The sequence below is a fragment of the Scyliorhinus torazame genome, chromosome 14, assembly GCF_047496885.1.
Source record: "Scyliorhinus torazame isolate Kashiwa2021f chromosome 14, sScyTor2.1, whole genome shotgun sequence".
Taxonomy (NCBI): Eukaryota; Metazoa; Chordata; class Chondrichthyes; order Carcharhiniformes; family Scyliorhinidae; genus Scyliorhinus; species Scyliorhinus torazame.
In genome coordinates, this window is record NC_092720.1 from 136,015,574 (window position 1) to 136,038,983 (window position 23,410).

Sequence of the window (23,410 nt, forward strand, 5' to 3'; positions counted from 1 at the left end):
ATATTTCTCCTCATCTCAGTCCTGAATGGTTTGCCCTTTATCCTTAGACTGTGACCCCTGGTTCTGGACTCCCCTGCCATCGGGAACTTCCTTCCTGCATCTACTCTGTCTTGTCTTGTTCGAATTTCATCGGTCTCAATGAGATCCTCCCTCATTCTTCTGAACTCCAGCGAATATAATCCTAACCGACTCAATCGCTCCTCTTACGTTAGCCCTGCCATCATAGAAATCAGTCTGATAAACCTTCGCTGCACTCCCTCTACAGCAAGATCCTTGCTCAGATAAGGAGATCAAAACTGCATGCAATATTCCAGGTGTGATCTCACCAAGATCCTGAGCTGGATTCTTCCACCCCGCCAGACGCAAGAGAGCCAGGGTCGAGAGGCGGACACTGGAGAAGTCCATTGACCTTGGGTGGGATTCTTCGGTCGCCAGGCAGACGCGGACGGAGAATCCCGCCCCCTGTATAATTGCAGCAAGACATTTCTGCTCCTCTCAAATCCTCTTGCTATGAAGACCAACACACATTTGCCTTCTTCGCCGCCTGTCGCACCTGCATACTTACTTTCAGCGACTGGTGAACAATGACAGGCAGATCTCATTGAATATTGCATATTCCCCTCTCAATCTATAGCCAGTTAGATAATAACCTGCCTTCCTTTTTTTGATGCCAAAGTGGGTAACCTCAAATTTATTCATATTATACTGCATCTGCCATGCATTTACCCACTCACTCAAGTTGACCAAATCACACTAAAGTATCTCTGCATCCTCCACAAAGCCCCCCCAGCTTTGTGTCATCTGCAAATTTGTAGATATTAGTACAGTTGGAAGCTGTGGAAATGATTGTTTTTTTCTTTTCTTATGTAAATTTAGAATACCCAATTTTTTTTCCCAATTAAGGGCAATTTAGTGTGGCCAATCCACCTACTGGCACATCTTTGGGTTGTAGGGGCGAGACCCACGCAGACAGAAAATATATTTTTCTGTTGTGTCTGAAGAATATGCAATGGGCAGCTAACTAAGTGTAGAAAATTACTGCTGAATGCCTCTAATTTGTTCTGAGCAGATGGGTTATTCTGGCGAGTTTCTTCATGCAGGAATGCCCTGATGGGATGGTGGCAGCCCTTCTGCTTGAGCCACGAGAGTCTTTGCCACGAGTCTCGCGCAGTGGCCTTTAAATCACCCACATTGAAGGGCAGCACGGTAGCATGGTGGTTAGCACAATTGCTTCACGGCTCCAGGGTCCCAGGTTCGATTCCTGGCTTTGGTCACTGTCTGTGTGGAGTCTGCACGTTCTCCCCGTGTGTGCGTGGGGTTCCTCCGGGTGCTCCGGTTTCCTCCCACAGTCCAAAGATGTGCAGGTTAGGTGGATTGGCCATGCTAAATTGCCCTTAGTGTCCAAAATTGCCCTTAGTGTTGGGTGGGGTTACTGGGTTATGGGGATAGGATGGAGGTGTGGACTTGGGTAGAGTGCTCTTTCAAAGAGCCGGTGCAGACTCGATGGGCTGAATGGCCTCCTTCTGCACTGTAAATTCTATGATTTCCAGTACTTGCAAGCATCAAATGGAGCATCAAATCTTTATTCAGACCTCTTTCCAGGTGTGAGTGATATTAGTGTTGTGATCAGGTGTAGATGGCAGGCTGTGAGACAAACCATGGTTGTGTCCGGATGGAGGAGAATGTTGAGCATTATACAAAATGTTTGCTGGCCTGTGTATCATTCCTCTTGATGCCAGTGCCTACTGGTGCCAGTGTACAAGCTAAATCAGCCAAACATAAACAGCAGATAATACCATTATTCAGCTGAGCGAGAGTTCAGTTGAGTGGAAATATTCCAAAAATAAGGTTATTGAAACCGATGGTTATTAAAGCAGGTCATCACGTGCAGCCCATTTCACAGTAATAGAGGGTAGCTTGACAGTGACTTTTAGTCACTCATCAATATTAGTGTGCATATTTATGTATAAAATGCCAACCAAAACCAAACCAACACTGATAAAGATAGAAGTAAGATGAAGCCCAAAATAATGGATTTGGAAATAAAGTTAATTTTGAGGTTATGAGAATGTAAACTGAAAAACAAAATTGTTTTAAATTTAAATTTTTTTTTTTTAGAGTACTCAATTCATTTTTCTAATTAAGGGGCAATTTAGCATGGCCAATCCACCTAACCTGCACATCTTTGGGTTGTGGGGGCGAAACCCACGCAAACACGGGGAGAATGTGCAAACTCCACACGGACAGTGACCCAGAGCCGAGATCGAACCTGGGACCTCGGCGCCGTGAGACAGCAATGCTAACCCACTGCGCCACCGTGCTCCCTAACTGAAAAACAAAATTGACAGACACTGAGATAGACCAGCAGTGAGAAATATTTAAAAAGATGATCAAGAGAAATATATTTTGCTGAAAAAATGAGAACTAACTAGCCAATAATTAAACACTGTGGACGAATAAAGAGATACGGAAACTAAAAGAAATGACATACACTAAAGTACATCAACAATAAAGGAGGGGATGCCACAAAGGGATACGATGAGTTTAAGAAAGAGGTCCGAAAACAAAAAAGAAAATCACAGAGCCGGTACAAAGTTACATTTTTGAGGAATAGAAAAAGAAATGGTATTCTCTAAACCCAACCGGCCTATGTAGCTCAGTTGGCTGGATGGCTCGTTTGTGATGCAGAACGAGGCCAACAGCGCGGGTTCAATTCCCTGCCTTCTCAACCTCACCCCCTCCCCTGAGGTGTGGTGACCCTCAGGTGAAATCACCACCAGTCAACTCAAAGGGGAAAGCAACCTATGGCCGTTTGGGACTATGGCAACTTTTACTTTACTTTAAATACCAAAGGAATAATCAGGGTAGAGATAGCATCACAAAGGAATACATAAGATCATAAGATAAACAGAGGTAACAACAGTGAAATGGCCAGAGTATTGACTTTTACTTTGTCACTTTGCCTCAGTATTTACCAGGGAGACTAACAAGGTGGACATGAGAAGAACAGACCAAAATGATATAAAGACATTTAACAAGGAAAGAGGGATTTTAACTGATAAACTAATCAAATTTAGGATAAAATCTCTAATCCAAGAGGATTGCAGCTATTCATGTTAAAATAGTTATGGAAGTGACAGCAGTTGAATTATTGCAGATATATAAATGGGCAGCACGGTAGCATTGTGGATAGCACAATTGCTTCACAGCTCCAGGGTCCCAGGTTCGATTCCGGCTTGGGTCTCTGTCTGTGCGGAGTCTGTACATCCTCCCCGTGTGTGCGTGGGTTTCCTCCGGGTGCTCCGGTTTCCTCCCACAGTCCAAAGATGCCGGTTAGGTGGATTGGCCATTATAAATTGCCCTTAGTGTTGGGTGGGGTTACTGGTTGTGGGGATAGGGTGGAGGTGTTGACCTTGGGTAGGGTGCTCTTTCCAAGAGCCGGTGCAGACTCGATGGGCCGAATGGCCTCCTTCTGCACTGCAAATTCTATGATAAAAAGCAATTACCATAGGGAATAGTGTAATGCCACTATTAGTGGGTAGGAAAGATAATTGAATCCTTACTCAAAGATGCAGTGGAAAATCATCCAGAAACTGGTCAAATAATAGAATCATCGGCATGGATTTTAAACGGAAAGGTCATGCTTGACTAACCTTATTGAAGTCTTTGAAGAAATAACAGGAAGGGGAATGGGGTAGACAATATGGGTGAGATTCTGTGGCCTCTGGTGTGATTGTTGGTGGCAGGAGACAGTTGGCCAGTGGCAAGATCAGCTGGAAGATTTTGCCATATTTGTATTTCCAAAAGGCGTTCAATAAGGTACGATAAACTCATGATGAAGGTCACAGCTGGTGGAGTCAGGAACAAATAACAGAATGGACAGGAGGCTGTATACAAAACAATAAACAGAGTTAAAAGGTGTTATTCAGACTGGTGGGAAATGGTGTTCCACAAGGAATGATGCTGGGATCACTGTTGTTCACTATTTACATGAACAATTTATGCTTGGAGATTGGAAGTCCAATTTCAGAATTTGTGGATGATACCAAGTTTGGTCGGTACAATTAATACTCAGGAGGACTGTGACGCGATGCAAGACATTCATAAACCTGGAGAGTAGGTGTGTGGTAGGCAAATTAATTTCAACAAGTGTGAGAAAGAATAAAGAGGTTCTATTCTCTTTGGAAAGTAAGAGACTGAATAGTGTAGAAGAGCCAAGATACCTTGTGGTAGAGATTCATAAATCATTAGATGGAGCAATGCAAATCAATAAGGCAATTAAAAATCAAACCAAATACCGGGGTCCGGGGTTCATTTCTGGAGGGATTGAATTGAAAACAGACTGTGTTAAATTTGTGCCGAACCTTGTTTATATAACACTTTTATTGTTATAAATTTAGAGTACCCAGTTATTTTTTCCAATTAAGGGGCAATTTAATGTGGAATATTGTGAGCAGTTTTGGGCCCCGTATGTAACGAAGGATGGGCTGGCCTTGGAGGGGGTCCAGAGGAGGTTCACAAGAATGATCCTCGGAATGAAGAGCTTGTCGTATGAGGAGTGGTTGAGGACTCTGGGTCTGAACTTAATGGAGTTTAAAAAGATGAGGGAGGATCTCATTGAAACTTACAGGATATTGAGAGGCCTAGATAGAGTGGATGAGGAGATGTTTCCACTGGTAGGAGGGCACAGCCTCAGACCTTGAGATGAGGAATTTTGTTCGCCAGAGGGTGATGAATCTGTGGAACTCATTGCCATAGAAGGCTGTGGAGGCCAAGTCACTGAGTGTCTTTAAGACAGAGATAGATAGATACTTGATTAATAAGGGGATCAGTGGTTACAGGGAGAAGACAGGAGAATGGGAATGCGAAACATATCAGCCATGATCGAATGGCGGAGCAGATTCGATGGGCCAAATGGCTTAATACCTTATGAAGATCCAACATGCCACAAACACAGCACTTGGTTAAACACAGCATCTCAAGCTGCTGACGGGAAATCTAAATTTCAGTCCGTCCCCCCCACTCTCCTTAGAGTACTAAGAACAGTTTTGGTTCCCATAATTATGAAAAGGATGTGGAGGCACATGGGAATGTGCAAAAAGGATCGACAAGGATGATTAAAAAAAGGTTATATCTATCAGCAAAGATTGAAAATGCTAAGGCTCTTTTCTCCAGAATGACCTGATACGGATTGTTAAAATCATGCAAGTTTTTACAATGGTAAAATGTAGAAATGTAGACTAAAACTAGGGTCACAAAACTAAGCTAGTCTAATAAATCCAGAAGGGAATGCAGGAGAAAGTTCTTTACCAGAGAGTGATGAGAATATGGAACTCCCAAAGGAGTAGTTCAGGAAGTTAGCACAGATGCATTTAAGGGGAAACTGGTCTGGATACGCTGACAGGATTAAATGAAGAGGTATGGGAGAAGGCCCATGGAGAGGATAAATGCTGGGATAGACTAGCGAGGCTGGCTGGCCTATTTCTGTGCTGTACATTCTACATAGTGCTATGTATATATTTATATGTGTATACTGGTCTGCGTGCGTGTACATGGCAAGTACACTCTGTCATGACGGTAAAATATACTGACTGACGTAGAACTGCTCCTTCTTAATGATTGGATTGGATTTGTTTATTGTCACGTGTACCGAGGTACGGTGAAAAGTATTTTTCTGCGTGTAGCTCATAGATCAGTTAGTGCATGAAAAGAAAATACATAATAGGGCAACACAAGGTACATTGGTGACTGGGGAGGCAATGGTTCCTTTCCATCAGTTGTAAAAACACATGTTGGATATAAAAATTTAATTGTGTTTGTAGGGGAAATTAGCTACTGTTCCCAGGCTCAAAATCTATATTAAACTGAGAACACCTAGTCTCTCCAGTTTGTGAATAGATGAGGTAAGCTGTCTCCTTTGTCACTGTCTTTGATCAGACTTGCCTGCTTATGTATACTGTCTCTTTATTTATCTCTCTCTTTCTCAATCTCACCGCTCTCCATCTCTTTCTCCTCTTTTTCTCTTTCTTCAATTTTCCCCATATCACTCACTTCCGTGTTTTTGTTTTCATGATGCACAGTGTATCTATCATTTCTTCCCTCACTCCTCTTTCCTATCTTCCCCTGCTCTGACAAAGTCATACCCAAAGTTGACTGTGGGTTCTTTCATTTACCCTTTTCCAGAGTCACCGTTTTACATCTTGATAGAAACATCAGGATCCAACAGTGATCATGACCAGGAGAAACTCAATCATTTCCTGGAGAAGGTCATGAGCTGTGGTCTGGTGACTGATGGGACTATGGCTACTGAGGAAAATAAGATCAAGGTAAGGTGCACTTATTCCCGATCTCAACTCTGATGGACAGTTACTTTGGAGAATGCAATAGACCAGAACAGAAAGGGACAATCAGATTGTAGCACAAATCTGGCTGACTTATTTGATGACGATTAGATTCCGGCTCGTTTAGTATTGCTGTGTTTTGTTTTATTTAAGTGTAAATTTGAACTTTTATTTATCAAGCATGGCGCTATGATTCATAAGCCACAACATGTTCAAATAGATTGTTAATTCCTAATGACTGTTCTGCAGTTCTGAATAAGGAAATATCTAAACACTCCGTCTTTCATCGAGTTAATAGTTAAGAAAGTGGAATCTGTGGTTCGAGGGTGTGAAAGTTGAGTCGACAAGTAGAGTTTGTCTTGGCAATTGAATTTGCACTACAGGAGGATGCAGGAGGACCTGAACGTTGCCATGCTCTTTAGGATAAATAGTGATCAGGGGCTGGATTCTCCACCACCCATCGCAGGAAGTGGAATTCCCGGAGAATCCAGCATCGGAAGAAAGCAGGATTTGTGCATGTTACGATGCTCCGGCCCTCTGCTGGCGGCGGCACGTGATTCTTGCCCCACTCCAGGAGAATACAAATGGGTGCAATTGACCCATTTGCATTCTATTAATGGGCTGGGCACTGGATTCTCCAAGCCTGCGATATTCTCCTGCCCTCTGGGCCGGGATTCACATGGTGAGAATTGTTGCAGGTATTTCCCAGCGTGACCCTGGCACGGTGGACCTCTCAGTGGGCCAAGGGGGTAACTCTTTTAAGGGATTTGTCCCCAAAGTCCATCGGATGGCCACACTCCCGCCAGAAATGCAAATCCTGCCTACCCATCCCCGCCAGACTCCCCCGCCGCGTCCCCCACCAGGAGACCCCCCCATGAGAGAGAGACCCACACCAGAGGCCCACCAGAAACCCCTCCCCATTACAGAGACCCCCACCAGAAACCCCCCGATAAGAAAGAACCCTGCCTGGAAGCCCCCCATTACAGAGATCCCCGCCTGGAAGCCCCCATTACAGAGAACCTTACCTGGAAGCCCCCAATTACAGAGATCCCCGCCTGGAAGCCCCCATTACAGAGAACCTTACCTGGAAGCCCGCCAATACAGAGATCCCTATTTGGAAGCTAGAGAGCATCCAGATTGAGACTGAAAAAAATCACTGCTTTTAAACCTCTGCTAGCTCAGGCAGAGGAAGCAGCACGTGTCAGTTCCTAGAAAGAGAACATCAGCTGTGTTTAAACCCCCTCACATCTTTGATCTGCAAGGCTTTAATTCATATCAATGTGAAATTGATTTTACTAGGGTGTGATTAACAGCTTCCACACAGCCAGTTGTCTGGATTGTTTAATCTCACTTCCCTTCACGCTTGAGTGGATTCCAAGTAGTCAGCTGTGAAACTAACCCCAATGTTTATAAATATCTATCTATGATTGACAGTTCTTGGATCACATCAAAGACAGTTAAGTGCTCTCACTTCCTTTTCTGTTCAGGAAGCACTTAACTGTGGTGCAGGTATGGTGCGGAATTATGTTGCAGGATGACGGAGGGGGCCCATCTGCCGGACCTCACTATCCGCTGAAAATGGTGGCCCGATAGTGGTATTTTCAAGGGAATCTCTCGAAATCCCTGCCATGCATACGTTGTCATGGAAAGGGATAGTGAATCGTCTCTGATTTGCGTTCCCAACGTGAGTGCAAATCACTGGCGATTCATCTTCGGAATAACATAGCCTCCCAAACTGAGAACTCCAGCCAAGATTTGTGGCTACACAAGGTTCACAAGGCACACAGATTCACAAGGTTGAATAACTAATGACTACATGAAGAATGTGTTGTGTGATAGGGGAACTGATATATCCTGATACCCATTGCCAGGATATCCAGAATGTTCATTCAACAAAATAGAACTATTTCCTCAAAGATGGAGCCCTAGTAATAAGCTGGGAGACAAAGGGAAGTTGCTTTGGGACCAGGAATCTGTCAGGTAACAGTGAGGCTATCCAGGTTTGATGGGCATAATGGCATACTGTTGCTCTTATGTCTTGCAATCTTATGACTGCTACAGTTAATGTAGTGGTTTTGCTGGAATATTTCTAGCTTGTCACAAATAAAAGTTCAACTGAATTTTTATATGTGCAATTGTGTCTGATTTGACAGGCCTCAACACAACTAATATTTTAAAAACCATTGTAGAGATCTACCATGCGGATCTAGTGGCACTTGCGAACACTAAAACTCAGTAGTAATTTGAGTTAACACTTCTTGGGTGCAAATAAGAATTGTTTTATTGACTCTAGTTGATTACAATTGAGGATCACTTAAATCTTATTTTCTAATAAGTCCAGCTAGCAAAAGGACTAGCAATTTGTAGACAATATAACTTTCAAATAATACAGAAATGATTTTCTTGTTTACGGCAAAACAGCTTGCATTTACCTCAAGAGTCAGAGTTGGAAAGTGAAAGTATGAAAGACAGAGACAAACATCAGCAAAGCCTTCAGGGCCTTTTACCAAGGGCTGTACACCTCAGAGCTCTCAATGGGGGAGGCCAGGATGAAACGGTTCCTTGAATGACTGGACATACCAGTCGTGGGGGAGGGCAGAAAACGGGGCCTGGAAGCACCACTAGCACTGGGAGAGATCATGGACAGCATTAGCTCCAACATGCAGGCGGGGAAGGCGCCGGGACCAGATGGGTTCCCGGTGGCCTTCTACAAAAAATTTGCGACACCACTGGCCCCGCATTTGCGGGAGATGTTCACAGACTCGCTAGCTAGGGGCACACTGCCACCCACGCTAGCACAGGCCTCAATCTCGCTGATACCTAAGAAAGACAAAGACCCAACGGAATGTGGGTCATACAAACCCATCTCACTGCTGAACGCAGATGCCAAAATACTGGCCAAGATTCTAGCTAAAAGGCTAGAAGACTGCATGCCAGAGGTGGTCGCAGAAGACCAGACGGGCTTTGTCAAAGGTAGACAGCTTACCTCCAACATTAGGCGCCTGCTGAACGTGATAATGACTCCATCCGGGGAGAGAACACCAGAGGTGATCGTCTCCCTAGATGCAGAAAAGGCCTTCGACAGAGTCGAATGGAAATATCTCATAGAGGTACTGGAGCGGTTCGGGCTTGGAACAGGATTCACCTCCTGGGTAAAGCTCCTATACAACGCTCCCATGGTGAGCGTACGGACAAACAACACCAACTCCCGATACTTCCAACTGCACAGGGGCACCAGACAAGGATGTCCACTGTCCCCGCTGCTGTTCGCCCTAGCGATCGAGCCACTAGCAATCGCGCTCAGAGCAGCAAAAAGCTGGAGGGGGATCCAAAGGGGCGGCAGAGAGCACAGAGTCTCACTCTCTGCAGATGACCTGCTCCTCTACATTTCGGACCCACAAAGCAGCATGGACGGAATCATCGCGCTCCTGAAAGAGTTTGGCGCCTTCTCGGGCTACAAACTCAACATGAGCAAAAGCGAGATCTTCCTGTTACACCCACAAGTAGGTGGGGCAGCACTAATGGGACTGCCGTTTAAACAAGCCCGACACAAATTCCGCTACCTGGGGATCCAAATAGCCCATGACTGGAAAGGGATCCACAAATGGAACTTCACCAGTCTGACAGAGGAAGTAAAAAAAGACCTGCAAAGATGGAGCACACTCCCACTCTCCCTTGCGGGGAGAGTCCAGACGATCAAAATGAACGTGCTGCCCAGGTACCTCTCCCTACTCAGAGCCATCCCGATCTACATCCCCAAGGCCTGTTTCAAAGTATTAGACAAACTAATCATGGCGTTTGTATCGGGGTGGGGGGGGGGAAGAATGCTAGGATCCCAAAGGTCTTACAAAAAACAAAATCAAGGGGAGGGCTAGCCCTCCCAACCTACAATTCTACCATTGGACGACGACGGCCGAGCAAATAAGGGGATGAATCAAGGAGCCAGAAGCCGAGTGGGTGCGCGCGGAAGCGGCATCCTGTAAGGGGACCTCCCTCCGGGCCAGCGCCACGGCGGCACTCCCATCCCCACCCAAAAAACACTCCAACAGCCCTGTGGTGATAGCCAACCTCCAGTCCTGGAATCAACTACGGCAGCAATTTGACCTGACCAAAATGTCGGACAAAGCTCCCACCTGCAACAACCATAGGTTCACACCAGCACTGACTGACGCCACCTTCAAAAGATGGAGACAGGAAGGGGGACACACTGACAGTTAAGGACCTATACCGACGGCAGGGTCGCAACACTGGACGTACTGACAGAGAAATTCCAGCTAGCCAGGGGGAAAGGAGCTCAGGTACCTGCAACTCAAGAACTTCCTACGAAAGGAGACAAGGACTTACCCACAACTGCCACGACAGACATTACTGGAAGAGTTACTGGACGCAAGCATATTAGAGAAAGGAAACTGTAGTGACATGTATGACCGACTGGTAGAAAGGGCCGACACCGTACTGGACGGAACAAGAATGAAATGGGAGGAAGACCTGGGGATCGAAATAGGGTGGGGACTCTGGAGCGAAGCACTGCATAGGGTCAACTCCACCTCCACGTGCGCAAGGCTCAGCCTGACGCAACTAAAAGTGGTACATAGAGCCCACTTAACAAGAACCCGTATGAGTAGGTTCTTCCCGGAGGTGGAGGATAGATGTGAACGGTGCCAAGGAGGCCCGGCCAAGATGGTCTTGCCCCAGACCTGTGGAGTACTGGACTGCCTTCTTCGAGGCAATGTCCAAAGTGGTGGGGATGAGGGTGGAGCCATGCCCGATCTATTCCTGGGGAGGAGGGCAGACGCCCTTGCCTTTGCCTCCCTGATCGCCCGCCATAGAATCCTGGTCGGCTGGCGGTCAGCAGCACCAGCATAAGCTGCAGACTGGCTGTCCGACCTCTCGGAATCTCTCCAAATGGAGAAAATCAAATTCGCCATCCGAGGGTCAGACGACGGCTTCCACAGAACGTGGGAGCCATTCACCCAATTGTTCCGGGATTTGTTTGTGGCCAACAAACAAGTAGACTAATAGCCAGGTAGCCAAGAACCAGGGGAAAGCAGCCAAAGCATGAGAGGGAGAGATAGACCGGGAGAGGGGGGGGTGAACAGCTAAATCTAAGAGGAAGGACAGGCAAACCACGTTCGGGTGTGGGGGGGGGGGGGGGGGGGGGGGGATGGAGGAGGGGAGAGCCAGGGAGGTAGATGGGGGGGTGGGGGACAGGGAAACGTTAACTAACTTGACATCCACAGGAACAGAGAAAAAGGAGAATACAGACGGAAGACGGGAGGACCGGCTGAAGCGGTAGTGTGCACGAGAAGACAACGGCGGCAAAATCCGTCCAGGAGAAGCGAGGGGCAACACCTGCACCAGACCCATTCGAGGATTGCCCTCCGGAATTGTCTCGCCAGCACAAACAAATGCCTACTTATATATAGATATATATATATATACATATATCATATCCTGTGTACATAACCGCAAATATACTTTGTTCAAAAATCCAATAAAAAACATTTATTTTTAAAAAAATGAAAGATAGAGACAGCGAATAGTTAGGTCAAAGTATAGATTGATTCCGGAATGGAAAATGGCTGTACGATCTATCATAGTTATACTAAATCATATCAGTCTTTAGCCATCTATCTACACCCCTATGTAATCTTAATTGGTTTGGGTTAGAATCAAATAATTTGATTTGACGGTTAGCTGTCAATCTTTAATGTGCAACATTAACTTGAAATGTTTCACAAATGAATTCTTATATGTGTTATGGAATGCGATTCTGTGCTGTTATCGCAAGCAGCTTGAACTGGTTTCTTGTTGACTTGACTGCTAGGACAATAGCGCGTTTAGGTAACTGTGCCGTTGCTGTGGTGTTGTCATGAAGCCTGCCCTGTCCTTGGACTGCTCAGTGTCACATTATCTTGCAAATGTATTTGTTAGCTGAATAAGAATACCGTTTTAATCTGTAATGAATTATGCTGTTTCTGCGCTCTGTTGAAGCTATGTTTTAAAATGACCTGAGGTTATGAGAGTGCTGAAATCCTTAATTTAAAACGGGTAAAAAAACTGTGGTTTAATATTTACGCTATTACCTATCAGGTGTATTAGACAATAGTTGGTTTCTACAACCATGTTGCATGACTAACTAACAATTCTTAGTGTACATTGCCTGTGTTTCTGTCGTATCCCTGTGTTGCCATAGCTCAATGGGTAACCCCTTTGCCTCTGAGTCAGAAGGTTGTGGGCTCAAGTATCATTTCAGAGACTTTAACACATTGTCCATGTTGACAGTGTACTGCATTGTAGGAGGTGCTATCTTTCAGATGAGATTGGAAGAATAGCAAGATTTTGTTCCCAATTTGTATTCTTCAACAACACTACTGACCCCTTACATTGAAACATAGAAAATAGGAGCAGGAGTAGCCATTCGGCCCTTCAAACCTGCTCCACCATTCAATAAGATCATGGCCGATCCTCTATCTCAACATCATACACCCACACTCTCCCCATACCCCTTGACGCCTTTAAAGTTGAGGAATCTATTTCCTTCTTTAATATATTCAGTGACTTGACCTCCACAGCCTTCTGTGATAGAGGGCAGCACGGTAGCACAAGTGGAAAGCACTGTGGCTTCACAGCGCCAGGGTCCCAGGTTCGATTCCCTGCTGGGTCACTGTCTGTGCGGAGTCTGCACGTTCTCCCCGTGTCTGCGTGGGTTTCTTCCGGGTGCTCCGGTTTCCTCCCATAGCCCAAAGACGTGCAGACGAAGCAACTGCGCTAACCTCTGTGCCACTGTTTCTGCAGGACCATACTAGTCAGCACCTGCCACTCCGAAAAAGACCCATTTATCCCTTCCCTCCATTTCCTGTCTGCTAACCATTTCTCAATCCAGGCCAATGTATTACTGCCGAACCCATGTGCTTTAATTTTGCACACTAACCCCTTATGTGGGACTTTATCAAAAGCTTCCAGAAAATCCAAATGCACCACATCCACTGGTTCACCCTTATCTATTCTGCTAGTTACGTGCTCAAAGAACTCCAGTAGGTTTGTCAAACATGATTTCTCTTTCATAAATCCATGTTGACTTTGTCTAAGCCTATTGATAAATCACTGTGCATATGTTTCTCTATCTAATCCATTTAATTGGAGGAATGTTGAGGAGAAGACTGTACATTGATGTGGAAAACATAGAGTGAGGGCGCAATTGTCCAGCCACGCTGCGCCAGAAAAGCACTGGTGAAAGCCAGGATACCCTGCTCCCGGGATCTCCCCGGCTCGCAACGCCTCGCGAGATTCAACGAAATCTTGCAAAATGTTGCAAGGGGAATCCCGCCTACAATGGGCAGGACCAGTTTTTGGCAAGTTTGGTTATTAGAGCAAGGTAGTAAGCCTTACTCTAATGTGCAGATTCCCAAGGTACATGAGGCTTAAGGATTAAATCCCTTCACCTCGGGGACCTCGGGCGAGCGCAGTTTTGTACTGGTCCTCACAAAATTATAGAAAACAGAGAGTTGGTATGAATAGGGCCTTTTCAAATTGGCAGGCCATGAATAGTGGAGTGCTGCAAAGATTACTGCTGGGGCTTCAACTCCTTGCAATCTAAATTAATGACTTAGATGAAGAGACAGAGAGTAATATATCTAAGTTTGCTGATGATTCCAAGCTAGGTGGAAAGGTAAGTTGTGGGGAGGACACAAAGAGGCTGCAAGGAGATACAGACAGGTTAAGTCAGTGGGCAACAAAATGTCAGATGGCGTATTATACAGGGAAGTGTGAAGTTATATAATAAAAAAAGAATATTTTAAAAAGATGAGTAACTTGTAAGTGCTAATGTTCAAAGATAATCGGGTGTGCTTGCACAAGGAACACAGAACGTTAGCACACAGATGCAGCAAGCAATTAGGAAGGAAAATAGCATGTTGGTGTTTATTTACAAGGGAATTGGAGTACAGGTATAAAGAAGTCTTGTTACAGTTGTACAGGGTTTTAGTGAGACCACGGGCGTGATTCTCCGACCCCCCGCCGGGTCGGAGAATCGCCGGGGGCTGGCGTTAATCCCGCCCCCGCCGGTTGCCGAATTCTCCGGCACCGGATATTCGGCGGGGGCGGGAATCGCGCCGCGCCGGTTGGCCCCCCCCCCACGATTCTCCGGCCCGAATGGGCCGCAGTCCCGCTGCTAAAATGCCTGTCCCGCCGGCGTAGATTAAACCAACCACCTTACCGGCGGGACAAGGCGGCGCGGGCGGGCTCCGGCGTCCTGGGGGGGGGCGCGGGGCGATCTGGCCCCGGGGGGTGCCCCCACGGTGGCCTGGCCCGCGATCGGGGCCCACCGATACGTGGGCGGGCCTGTGCCGTGGGGGCACTCTTTTCCTTCCGCCTTCGCCACGGCCTCCACCATGGCGGAGGCGGAAGAGACTCCCTCCACTGCACATGCGCGGGAATGCCGTCAGCGGCCGCTAACGCTCCCGTTCATGCGCCGCCCGGAGATGTCATTTCCGCGCCAGCTGGCGGGGCACCAAAGGCCTTTTCCGCCAGCTGGCGGGGCGGAAATTCGTCCGGCGTGGGCCTATCCCCTTAAGTTTGGGATTCGGCCCCCCAAGATGCGGAGCATTCCGCCCCTTTGGGGCAGCGCGATGCCCGACTGATTTGCGCCGTTTTGGGCGCCAGTCGGCGGACATCGCACCGATACCGGAGAATTTCGCCCCACATCTGGAACACTGTGCACAGTTTTGGTCACCATATTTAACAAAGGATATACTGGATTGGAGGTGGGACAGCTAATGTTCACGAAATTGGTCCGGATAATGAACAGGTTTGTCCGATGATGAGAGGCTGAGTAATTTGGGCTTTTATTCTCTGGGGTTTAGAAGAATGGGAGGCAATCTCATTGAAATCTACTAAATTTTGAAGGGACTTGATAGGCTGGATGCTGAAAAACAAAGAAAATAGGCGCACGAGGAGGCTATTCGGCCCATCGAGCCTGGTCCACCATTCATTATGATCATCAAACTCAATAGCCTCATCCCGCCCTCCCCCATATCCTTTGATCCCTTCGCCCCAAGCGCTATATCTAACTGCTTCTTGAAAACATGCAATGTCTTGACCTCAACTGCTTCCTGTGGTAACGAATTCAACAGGCAGACCACTCTCTGGGTGAAGAAATTTCTCTTCATCTCAGTTCTAAATAATATATCCTTAGACTATGATCCCTGGGCGGGATTCTCCGATATCGGCGCAATGTCCGCCGACCGGCGCCAAAAACGGCGCGAATCAGTTCGACATCGCGCCGCCCCAAAGGTGCGGAAGTCTCCGCATCTTGAGCGGCCGAGCCCTCACCTTGAGGGGCTAGGCCCGAGCCGGACTGATTTCCGCCCCGCCAGCTGGCGCGAAACTGACTTTGCCGGGCGGCGCATACGCGGGAGCGTCAGCAGCTGCTCACGGCATCCCCGCGCATGCGCAGTGGAGGGGGTCTCTTCCGCCTCCGCCATGGTGGAGACCATGGCGAAGGCGGAAGGAAAAAAGTGCCCCCACGGCGCAGGCCCGCCCGCGGATCGGTGGGCCCCGATCGCAGACCAGGCCACCGTGGGGGCACCCCCTGGGGCCAGATCGCCCTGCGCAGCCCCCCAGGACCCCGGAGCCCGCCCGCGCCGCCGTCCCAAAGGTGGTTCAATCCACACCGCCTGGCGTGGGTTGACAGTGGCGGGACTTCGGCCCATCGCGGACCGGAGAATCGCCGGGGGATTCCCGCCCGCGGCGCAGCGCGATTCCCACCCCCCGCCGAATCTCCGGTGGCGGAGAATTTGCGACAGGCGGGGGCGGGATCCACGCCGGCCCCCGGCGATTCTCCGACCCGGTGGGGGGGGTCGGAGAATCGCGCCCCCTGTTCTGGACACTCCCACCATCGGGAACACCCTTGCTTCCGTTGTCAAGAAATCTAAAACACGGGGGCCACAGGGTAAGGGGTCAATCGTTTCGGACTGTGAGAAAACATTATTTCACTCACAGGGTTGTGAATTGTTGTAACTCACTACCCCAGAATATTGTGGATTTGCCAACGTTGAATATATTTACAGATGGGATAGACAGTTTCTTGGTCTGTCAGGGAATTAAGGAATACAGGGAGCAGGCAAGAAAATGGAGACAAAGTCGAAGGTCAGCAGCTATGGTTGTATTGAATGTTGGTGCAGCCTTGATGGGCTGTGTGATTCTATTCTATGTAGAACCTCAGATGTCAAGTTGAATTGGATTAAATGATTTGGGTCCCAGTTCTTGTTTTGTGCCTTCAAATATTTTGTGACTGTATTACCTCTGACCCTAATCAGTGGGACATGTGCATATCTGTGACAAATCCTTTGCCATTGAATTGATTGAAAAATAATAAGAAATATGCCCAGGTATGGCAGCAATTTGTGACAGAGCCTGAGTGTTTAAAAATAAGAGGCTACTTTTACATAGAATGTGAAGATTAGAAACAGTTAGAGGAGGTCACCTTTTCACACATGCGGGATGCCTAAAGCAGTTCTTATTTATCTCCTTTAAGATTTTCCCGGTCCCTGTAAGGAGCACCCTCACATTAGTCTGCCTGACTATTAACGTAGGCCTTAACCCTTCGCTGTAATCCATAAGTATATTGAAGCTGCTCTTTTTTCTCGGATCTGTAAATTGCTAAACCTGTCCCAGGAGTACATGAATCAATAAGTGGTTCAAGATTCAGCTTGCTGCCTGTTCCATAGATGTTTATGGAATAAAAGGAGGCCTCTTGGCCCAGTTTCTGTGGCATTGCAAAGCACGCTGTGGAGAAAGCATTCATCACAAGCTAAACCATAAAAAAAGACATGGTGCCTGCTTCAGGTAAGTTTTGGAGGATTCGGAAGGGTCTGTTCATAAGCCAGAGATTCTGTGTAATCGAAAACATCTGATGTTCTTTTCCTGAAGGCGATCTGGGCACTAAGGGAACGCATTACCGAAGCACTGGTCCATGATGGCTTTCTGTACAAATATGACATCTCGTTACCACTGGAGAGAATCTACGAGATTGTCACTGTCATGAAGGACAGACTGGGGACGAGAGCCAAACGTGTCGTTGGCTTTGGACACCTTGGTGAGATTCACTGGTGTGCTGCTCATTTGAGGAGGGCAAGGGTGGCTCCTGGAGTGTCAGTGTGATATTTCTCCAAGATTTCTTTCTATTTTAAATTTTGGATCTATTCCTGTTATGCTAACTCATGTTGGGCAGGTGGTTTCATTGGAAATTGGTTGATTATCCATCTGTGTCTTTAAAGGCGAGGAGTGATACTATTTAAAGGTCAGAGCCGTCAATAATTAAAGAAAAAGGAAAACATGTTCCCTATTTAAAGACAAGGGTCCTTGTTATTGCTATTGAAAATCAGGACGCAGTGCCATGGTTACGGCACAGAACGAGGCACCAAATCCATGCTGGCTCTTTGCAAGAACAATTTATCACCTCCCATTCCACCACCCTTTCTATTCTGCCTCCACCACACTCTCAAGCAGTGCATCATAGATCTTGCGTAAAAATATTTTTCCTCGGTAGTGCAGTGGTTAGCCCTGCTGCCTCACAGCACCGAGGACACGGTTTGATTCTGGCCCTGGGTCATTGTCTGTGTGGAATTTGCACATTATCCCTGTGCCTGCGTGGGTCTCACCCCCACAACCCAAAGATGTGCAGGATAGGTGAATTGGCCACACTAAATAGCCCTTTAATTAAAAAAAAAATGTTTTCCCTTACGTCACCCCTGGTTCATTCGCCAGTCAACTTGAAATGAAAATCGCTTATTGTCACGAGTAGGCTTCAATGAAGTTACTGTGAAAAGCCCCTAGTCGCCACATTCCGGCGCCTGTTCGGGGAGGCTGGTACGGGAACTTAAATCAGTGTCTTCTGTTTCTAGACTATTCTACAAATGTATACAGTTTCACCCTAGCTACTCTATCTAGATCTCTCACTATTTTGAACAGCTCCATCAAAACTTCGCTCAACTCTCTCTTTAAGCAGAACAGCCCCAGCTTCTCCAATCAATCCGTGTAATTGAAATCCCTTAGCCTTAGGACCATTCTGATAAATCTTCTTCTGCACTCTCTCTAAAGCCTTCGCACCCTTCAGTGGAGGCCAAACCAGTATTTTATAAACGTTAATCGCTTTGCACTCTAATGCCTCCATTTGTAAACCCCAGGATTCCGCATCGCTTTTTAACCACTTTCTCAATCTATCTTGCCACCTTCAATGATTTGCCCATATATCCCCCAGGTCTCCCTCTTCCTGGATCCCTTTTAGAATTGTATCCTTTAGTTTATATTGCCTCTCTTCATTCATCCTACCATAGTGTCACTTTATACTTCCCTCTGTTAAATTTCATTGGCCACATGTGTCCTATTGTGTCATAGAACATAGAACATAGAACAATACAGCGCAGTACAGGCCCTTCGGCCCACGATGTTGCATCGAAACAAAAGCCATCTAACCTACACTATGCCATTATCATCCATATGTTTATCCAATAAACTTTTAAATGCCCTCAATGTTGGCGAGTTCACTACTGTAGCAGGTAGGGCATTCCACGGCCTCTCTACTCTTTGCGTAAAGAACCTACCTCTGACCTCTGTCCTATATCTATTACCCCTCAGTTTAAAGTTATGTCCCCTCGTGCCAGCCATATCCATCCGCGGGAGAAGGCTCTCACTGTCCACCCTATCCAACCCCCTGATCATTTTGTATGCCTCTATTAAGTCTCCTCTTAACCTTCTTCTCTCCAACGAAAACAACCTCAAGTCCGTCAGCCTTTCCTCATAAGATTTTCCCTCCATACCAGGCAACATCCTGGTAAATCTCCTCTGCACCCACTCCAAAGCCTCCACGTCCTTCCTATAATGCGGTGACCAGAACTGTACGCAATACTCCAAATGCGGCCGGACCAGAGTTCTGTACAGCTGCAACATGACCTCCCGACTCCGGAACTCAATCCCTCTACCAATAAAGGCCAACACTCCATAGGCCTTCTTCACAACCCTATCAACCTGGGTGGCAACTTTCAGGGATCTATGTACATAGACACCTAGATCCCTCTGCTCAGCCACACTTTCAAGAACTTTACCATTAGCCAAATATTCCGCATTCCTGTTATTCCTTCCAAAGTGAATCACCTCACACTTCTCTACATTAAACTCCATTTGCCACCTCTCAGCCCAGCTCTGCAGCTTATCTATATCCCTCTGTAACCTGCTACATCCTTCCACACTATCGACAACACCACCGACTTTAGTATCATCTGCAAATTTACTCACCCACCCTTCTGTGCCTTCCTCTAGGTCATTGATAAAAATGACAAACAGCAACGGCCCCAGAACAGATCCTTGTGGTACTCCACTTGTGACTGTACTCCATTCTGAACATTTCCCATCAACCACCACCCTCTGTCTTCTTTCAGCTAGCCAATTTCTGATCCACATCTCTAAATCACCCTTAATCCCCAGCCTCCGTATTTTTTGCAATAGCCTACCGTGGGGAACCTTATCAAACGCTTTGCTGAAATCCATATACACCACATCAACTGCTCTACCCTCGTCTACCTGTTCAGTCACCTTCTCAAAGAACTCAATAAGGTTTGTGAGGCATGACCTACCCTTCACAAAGCCATGCTGACTATCCCTGATCATATCATTCCTATCTAGATGATTATAAATCTTGTCCCTTATAATCCCCTCCAAGACTTTACCCACTACAGACGTGAGGCTCACCGGTCTATAGTTGCCGGGGTTGTCTCTGCTCCCCTTTTTGAACAAAGGGACCACATTTGCTGTCCTCCAGTCCTCTGGCACTATTCCTGTAGCCAATGATGACATAAAAATCAAAGCCAAAGGTCCAGCAATCTCTTCCCTGGCCTCCCATAGAATCCTAGGATAAATCCCATCAGGTCCCGGGGACTTATCTATTTTCAGCCTGTCCAGAATTGCCAACACCTCTTCCCTACGTACCTCAATGCCATCTATTCTATTAGCCTGGGGCTCAGCATTCTCCTCCACAACATTATCTTTTTCCTGAGTGAATACTGACGAAAAATATTCATTTAGTATCTCGCCTATCTCTTCAGACTCCACACACAATTTCCCATCCCTGTCCTTGACTGGTCCTACTCTTTCCCTAGTCATTCGCTTATTCCTGACATACCTATAGAAAGCTTTTGGGTTTTCCTTGATCCTTCCTGCCAAATACTTCTCATGTCCCCTCCTTGCTCGTCTTAGCTCTCTCTTTAGATCCTTCCTCGCTACCTTGTAACTATCCATCGCCCCAACCGAAACTTCACACTTCATCTTCACATAGGCCTCCTTCTTCCTCTTAACAAGAGATTCCACTTCCCTGGTAAACCACGGTTCCCTCGCTCGACGCCTTCCTCCCTGTCTGACCGGTACATACTTATCAAGAACACGCAGTAGCTGATCCTTGAACAAGCCCCACTTATCCAGTGTGCCCAACACTTGCAGCCTACTTCTCCACCTTATCCCCCCCAAGTCACGTCTAATGGCATCATAATTGCCCTTCCCCCAGCTATAACTCTTGCCCTGCGGTGTATACTTATCCCTTTCCATCATTAACGTAAACCTTTTGTATAACAAATTCAACAAAATTGAACAAATTAACGTAACAAATAAAGAGGACAGTTCCTTAAAGGAACACGAATAAAAAACAAAACCACGAAGGTTGGCATGGTAGCACAGTGGTTAGCACTGTCGCTTCACCGCTCCAGGGTCCCAGGTTTGATTCCAACTTTGGTCACTATCTGTGTGGAGTCTGCACGTTCTCCCTGTGCCTGCGTTGGTTTCCTCCGGGTGCTCCGGTTTCCTCCCACAGTCCAAAGATGTGCAGGTTAGGTGGATTGGCTATGCAAAATTGCCCTTAGGTTAGGTGGGGTTACTGGTTTACGGGGATAGGATGGAGGTGTGGGCTTAGGTGGGGTGCTCTTTCCAAGGGCCGGTACAGACCCGATGGGCCAAATGGCCTCCTTCTGCACTGTAAATTCTATGATTTGCTCCTCTTATAGGAGCACAGACAAGTCCCTAATTAATGCCCAACAACTGAATATAATTAAACAGCCAATTTACACACAATTAACATTGTCATAATTGAAAAGCGAGGTATAGTTGGCGTAAATATTTAAAGATATGGGGCAGTGCTGTGGGATTTAAAATCCTTTGTTTTTTTTCTATTCTTCCGAGGTGATGGAAACTTGCATTTGAACATTGTGGCTGAAGCCTTCGACCAACAGCTGCTGGACTCCATCGAGCCCTATTTGTACGAATGGATTGCGCAGCACTGTGGAAGTATCAGTGCTGAGCATGGGCTGGGTTTTAAGAAGAAGAACTTCATTCATTTCAGTAAGCCCAGGGCAGCAGTGCAGATTATGCAGCAGATGAAAGTGATTCTAGATCCAAAGGGAATTTTAAATCCCTATAAAACCCTGCCATCCTTCAGTCAGTGAAATGACAATGAAAGCAGAGTTTTCACTGGGAGCCCTATTTGCAAATTTTGGCTTTTGTAATTTTTTTTGCTAATTTTATGCTCATCAAGGTGAAGAATACCAGTGCTGTGGAAAAGTGTAACACAGCTGATATCAGCATTGCACGCTTCCAGATCTATGTTTTTTTTTATGGCGCTTTTCATGACCTCAGGATGTCCCAAAGCACTTCACAGTCAATGAATTGCTGTTGGACTGTTACAATACTGGGAAAAAGGTGGCTAATCTTGCACAGCAATATCCCACAAATAGCAGTATGATAATGACCGTAAAATCTATTTCAGATGTAGATTGACAGATAATCATTAGCCAAGGTTCCAGGAGAACACCTATGCTCTTCTCCAAAAGACCTCTTATGCCCTCTTATGCCCAGAGATCTCTTACGCCCACCTCGGAAGACTGATGGGGCTTCGGTTTAACAGAAGCCGCCACCTCTGAAAGTGCATCACTCCCTCAGCACTCCATTCAAGCATCAGCCTGGATTATGGGTTCAAATCTCTAAAGTGGGACCAGCCTCCTGACTCCTGAGGCAAGATTGCTGCTCGCTGAGACAAGACCAACAACTGGCCGCCCATAAGCCCGCTTTAAATACTGCGTCCTCTCTGGTGAGGTGACCAGGAGCCGAGCCAGTATCTGCACTGGATCCATGTCGACTACGAACTGGATTGAGTCTCGAGCCTGAGAAAGACTGAACACTAATTCTGAAAGCCAAGTTCTGACAGACTGCCAAATGAAATATTAACCTGGTTATCACTCTCCAGTCTTGATTGGCCTGTTCTGATGTGTCAGTTGATACCTAACTTGGAGTGTAAGCAACAAACCGATTATCAAAGCAAATCAAATTTATAATCAGACAAATGTGAGCCATAATTTTGAGAAGTACCTCTAACAGAGCAGAGATTTCCTGGGGTAAAGTATGGCAGCTAAAACTGGGCATGCATCTTGCAGCTTGCTGCATTTCATAAAAACGACTGACAGCTTCTGGAGCTGTGCCGGTGACCTGTACTGATCTCAGGTCATGCAGGTATGACTAGTCTGTGAATATTCCCTCACCCTGCCTTATCTCAGGGTTCTTGTCAGGGACTACACAGCATTGTAAAAGTTCAAACATCTGCCCTGGGCTCCCTTCCTTGGTCTACGTCCCTGAGCTTCTCTCCCTGGGCTCTGGACCTTGGGGCCCCCTCCCTGGGCTTCTTGCTCTGGCTCCCCTTGCTGTGTGATGCTCCCTGGGCTCAGCACCCCAGTCCCTCATCCCAGAGCTTCTCTCCCTAGATTCCACACCATGAGCCCCCTCACTGGGCTCTGCAAATAGGGGCGAGTGAAGACAGGGAAAGATGCTTGAAATGCTGCCTAAACTTTCCGAATCCTAAGGGAGGAGGCCACCACTGGGTTTGAGGGAAATCTGACAGGGGGAAAAGGGAACGGAGCAGTAATTATTGCAAGAAAAGTATATGTAGTGCAAGAATGAGCTTCCATTTGTCTCCAAATGGACCGGGGATCGCTGCCCAATAATAAAACAATAAATTAGGGAAGCCCAAGCCCCCC

General features: G+C 46.8%; 1 protein-coding gene across 1 annotated transcript in view; it reads left to right on the plus strand.

Moving 5' to 3' along the window:
- d2hgdh (D-2-hydroxyglutarate dehydrogenase) overlaps window positions 1-22,613 on the plus strand; it is a 49,859-nt gene extending 27,246 nt beyond the window's left edge. The window contains exons 8-10 of the mRNA XM_072474939.1: window positions 6,184-6,326; window positions 17,274-17,439; window positions 21,567-22,613. Coding sequence (XP_072331040.1) covers window positions 6,184-6,326; window positions 17,274-17,439; window positions 21,567-21,829 — 572 coding nt within the window. The 3' untranslated portion in view covers window positions 21,830-22,613. The remainder of the gene's footprint in view (window positions 1-6,183; window positions 6,327-17,273; window positions 17,440-21,566) is intronic.
- The last annotated feature ends 797 nt before the right edge of the window (window positions 22,614-23,410 follow it).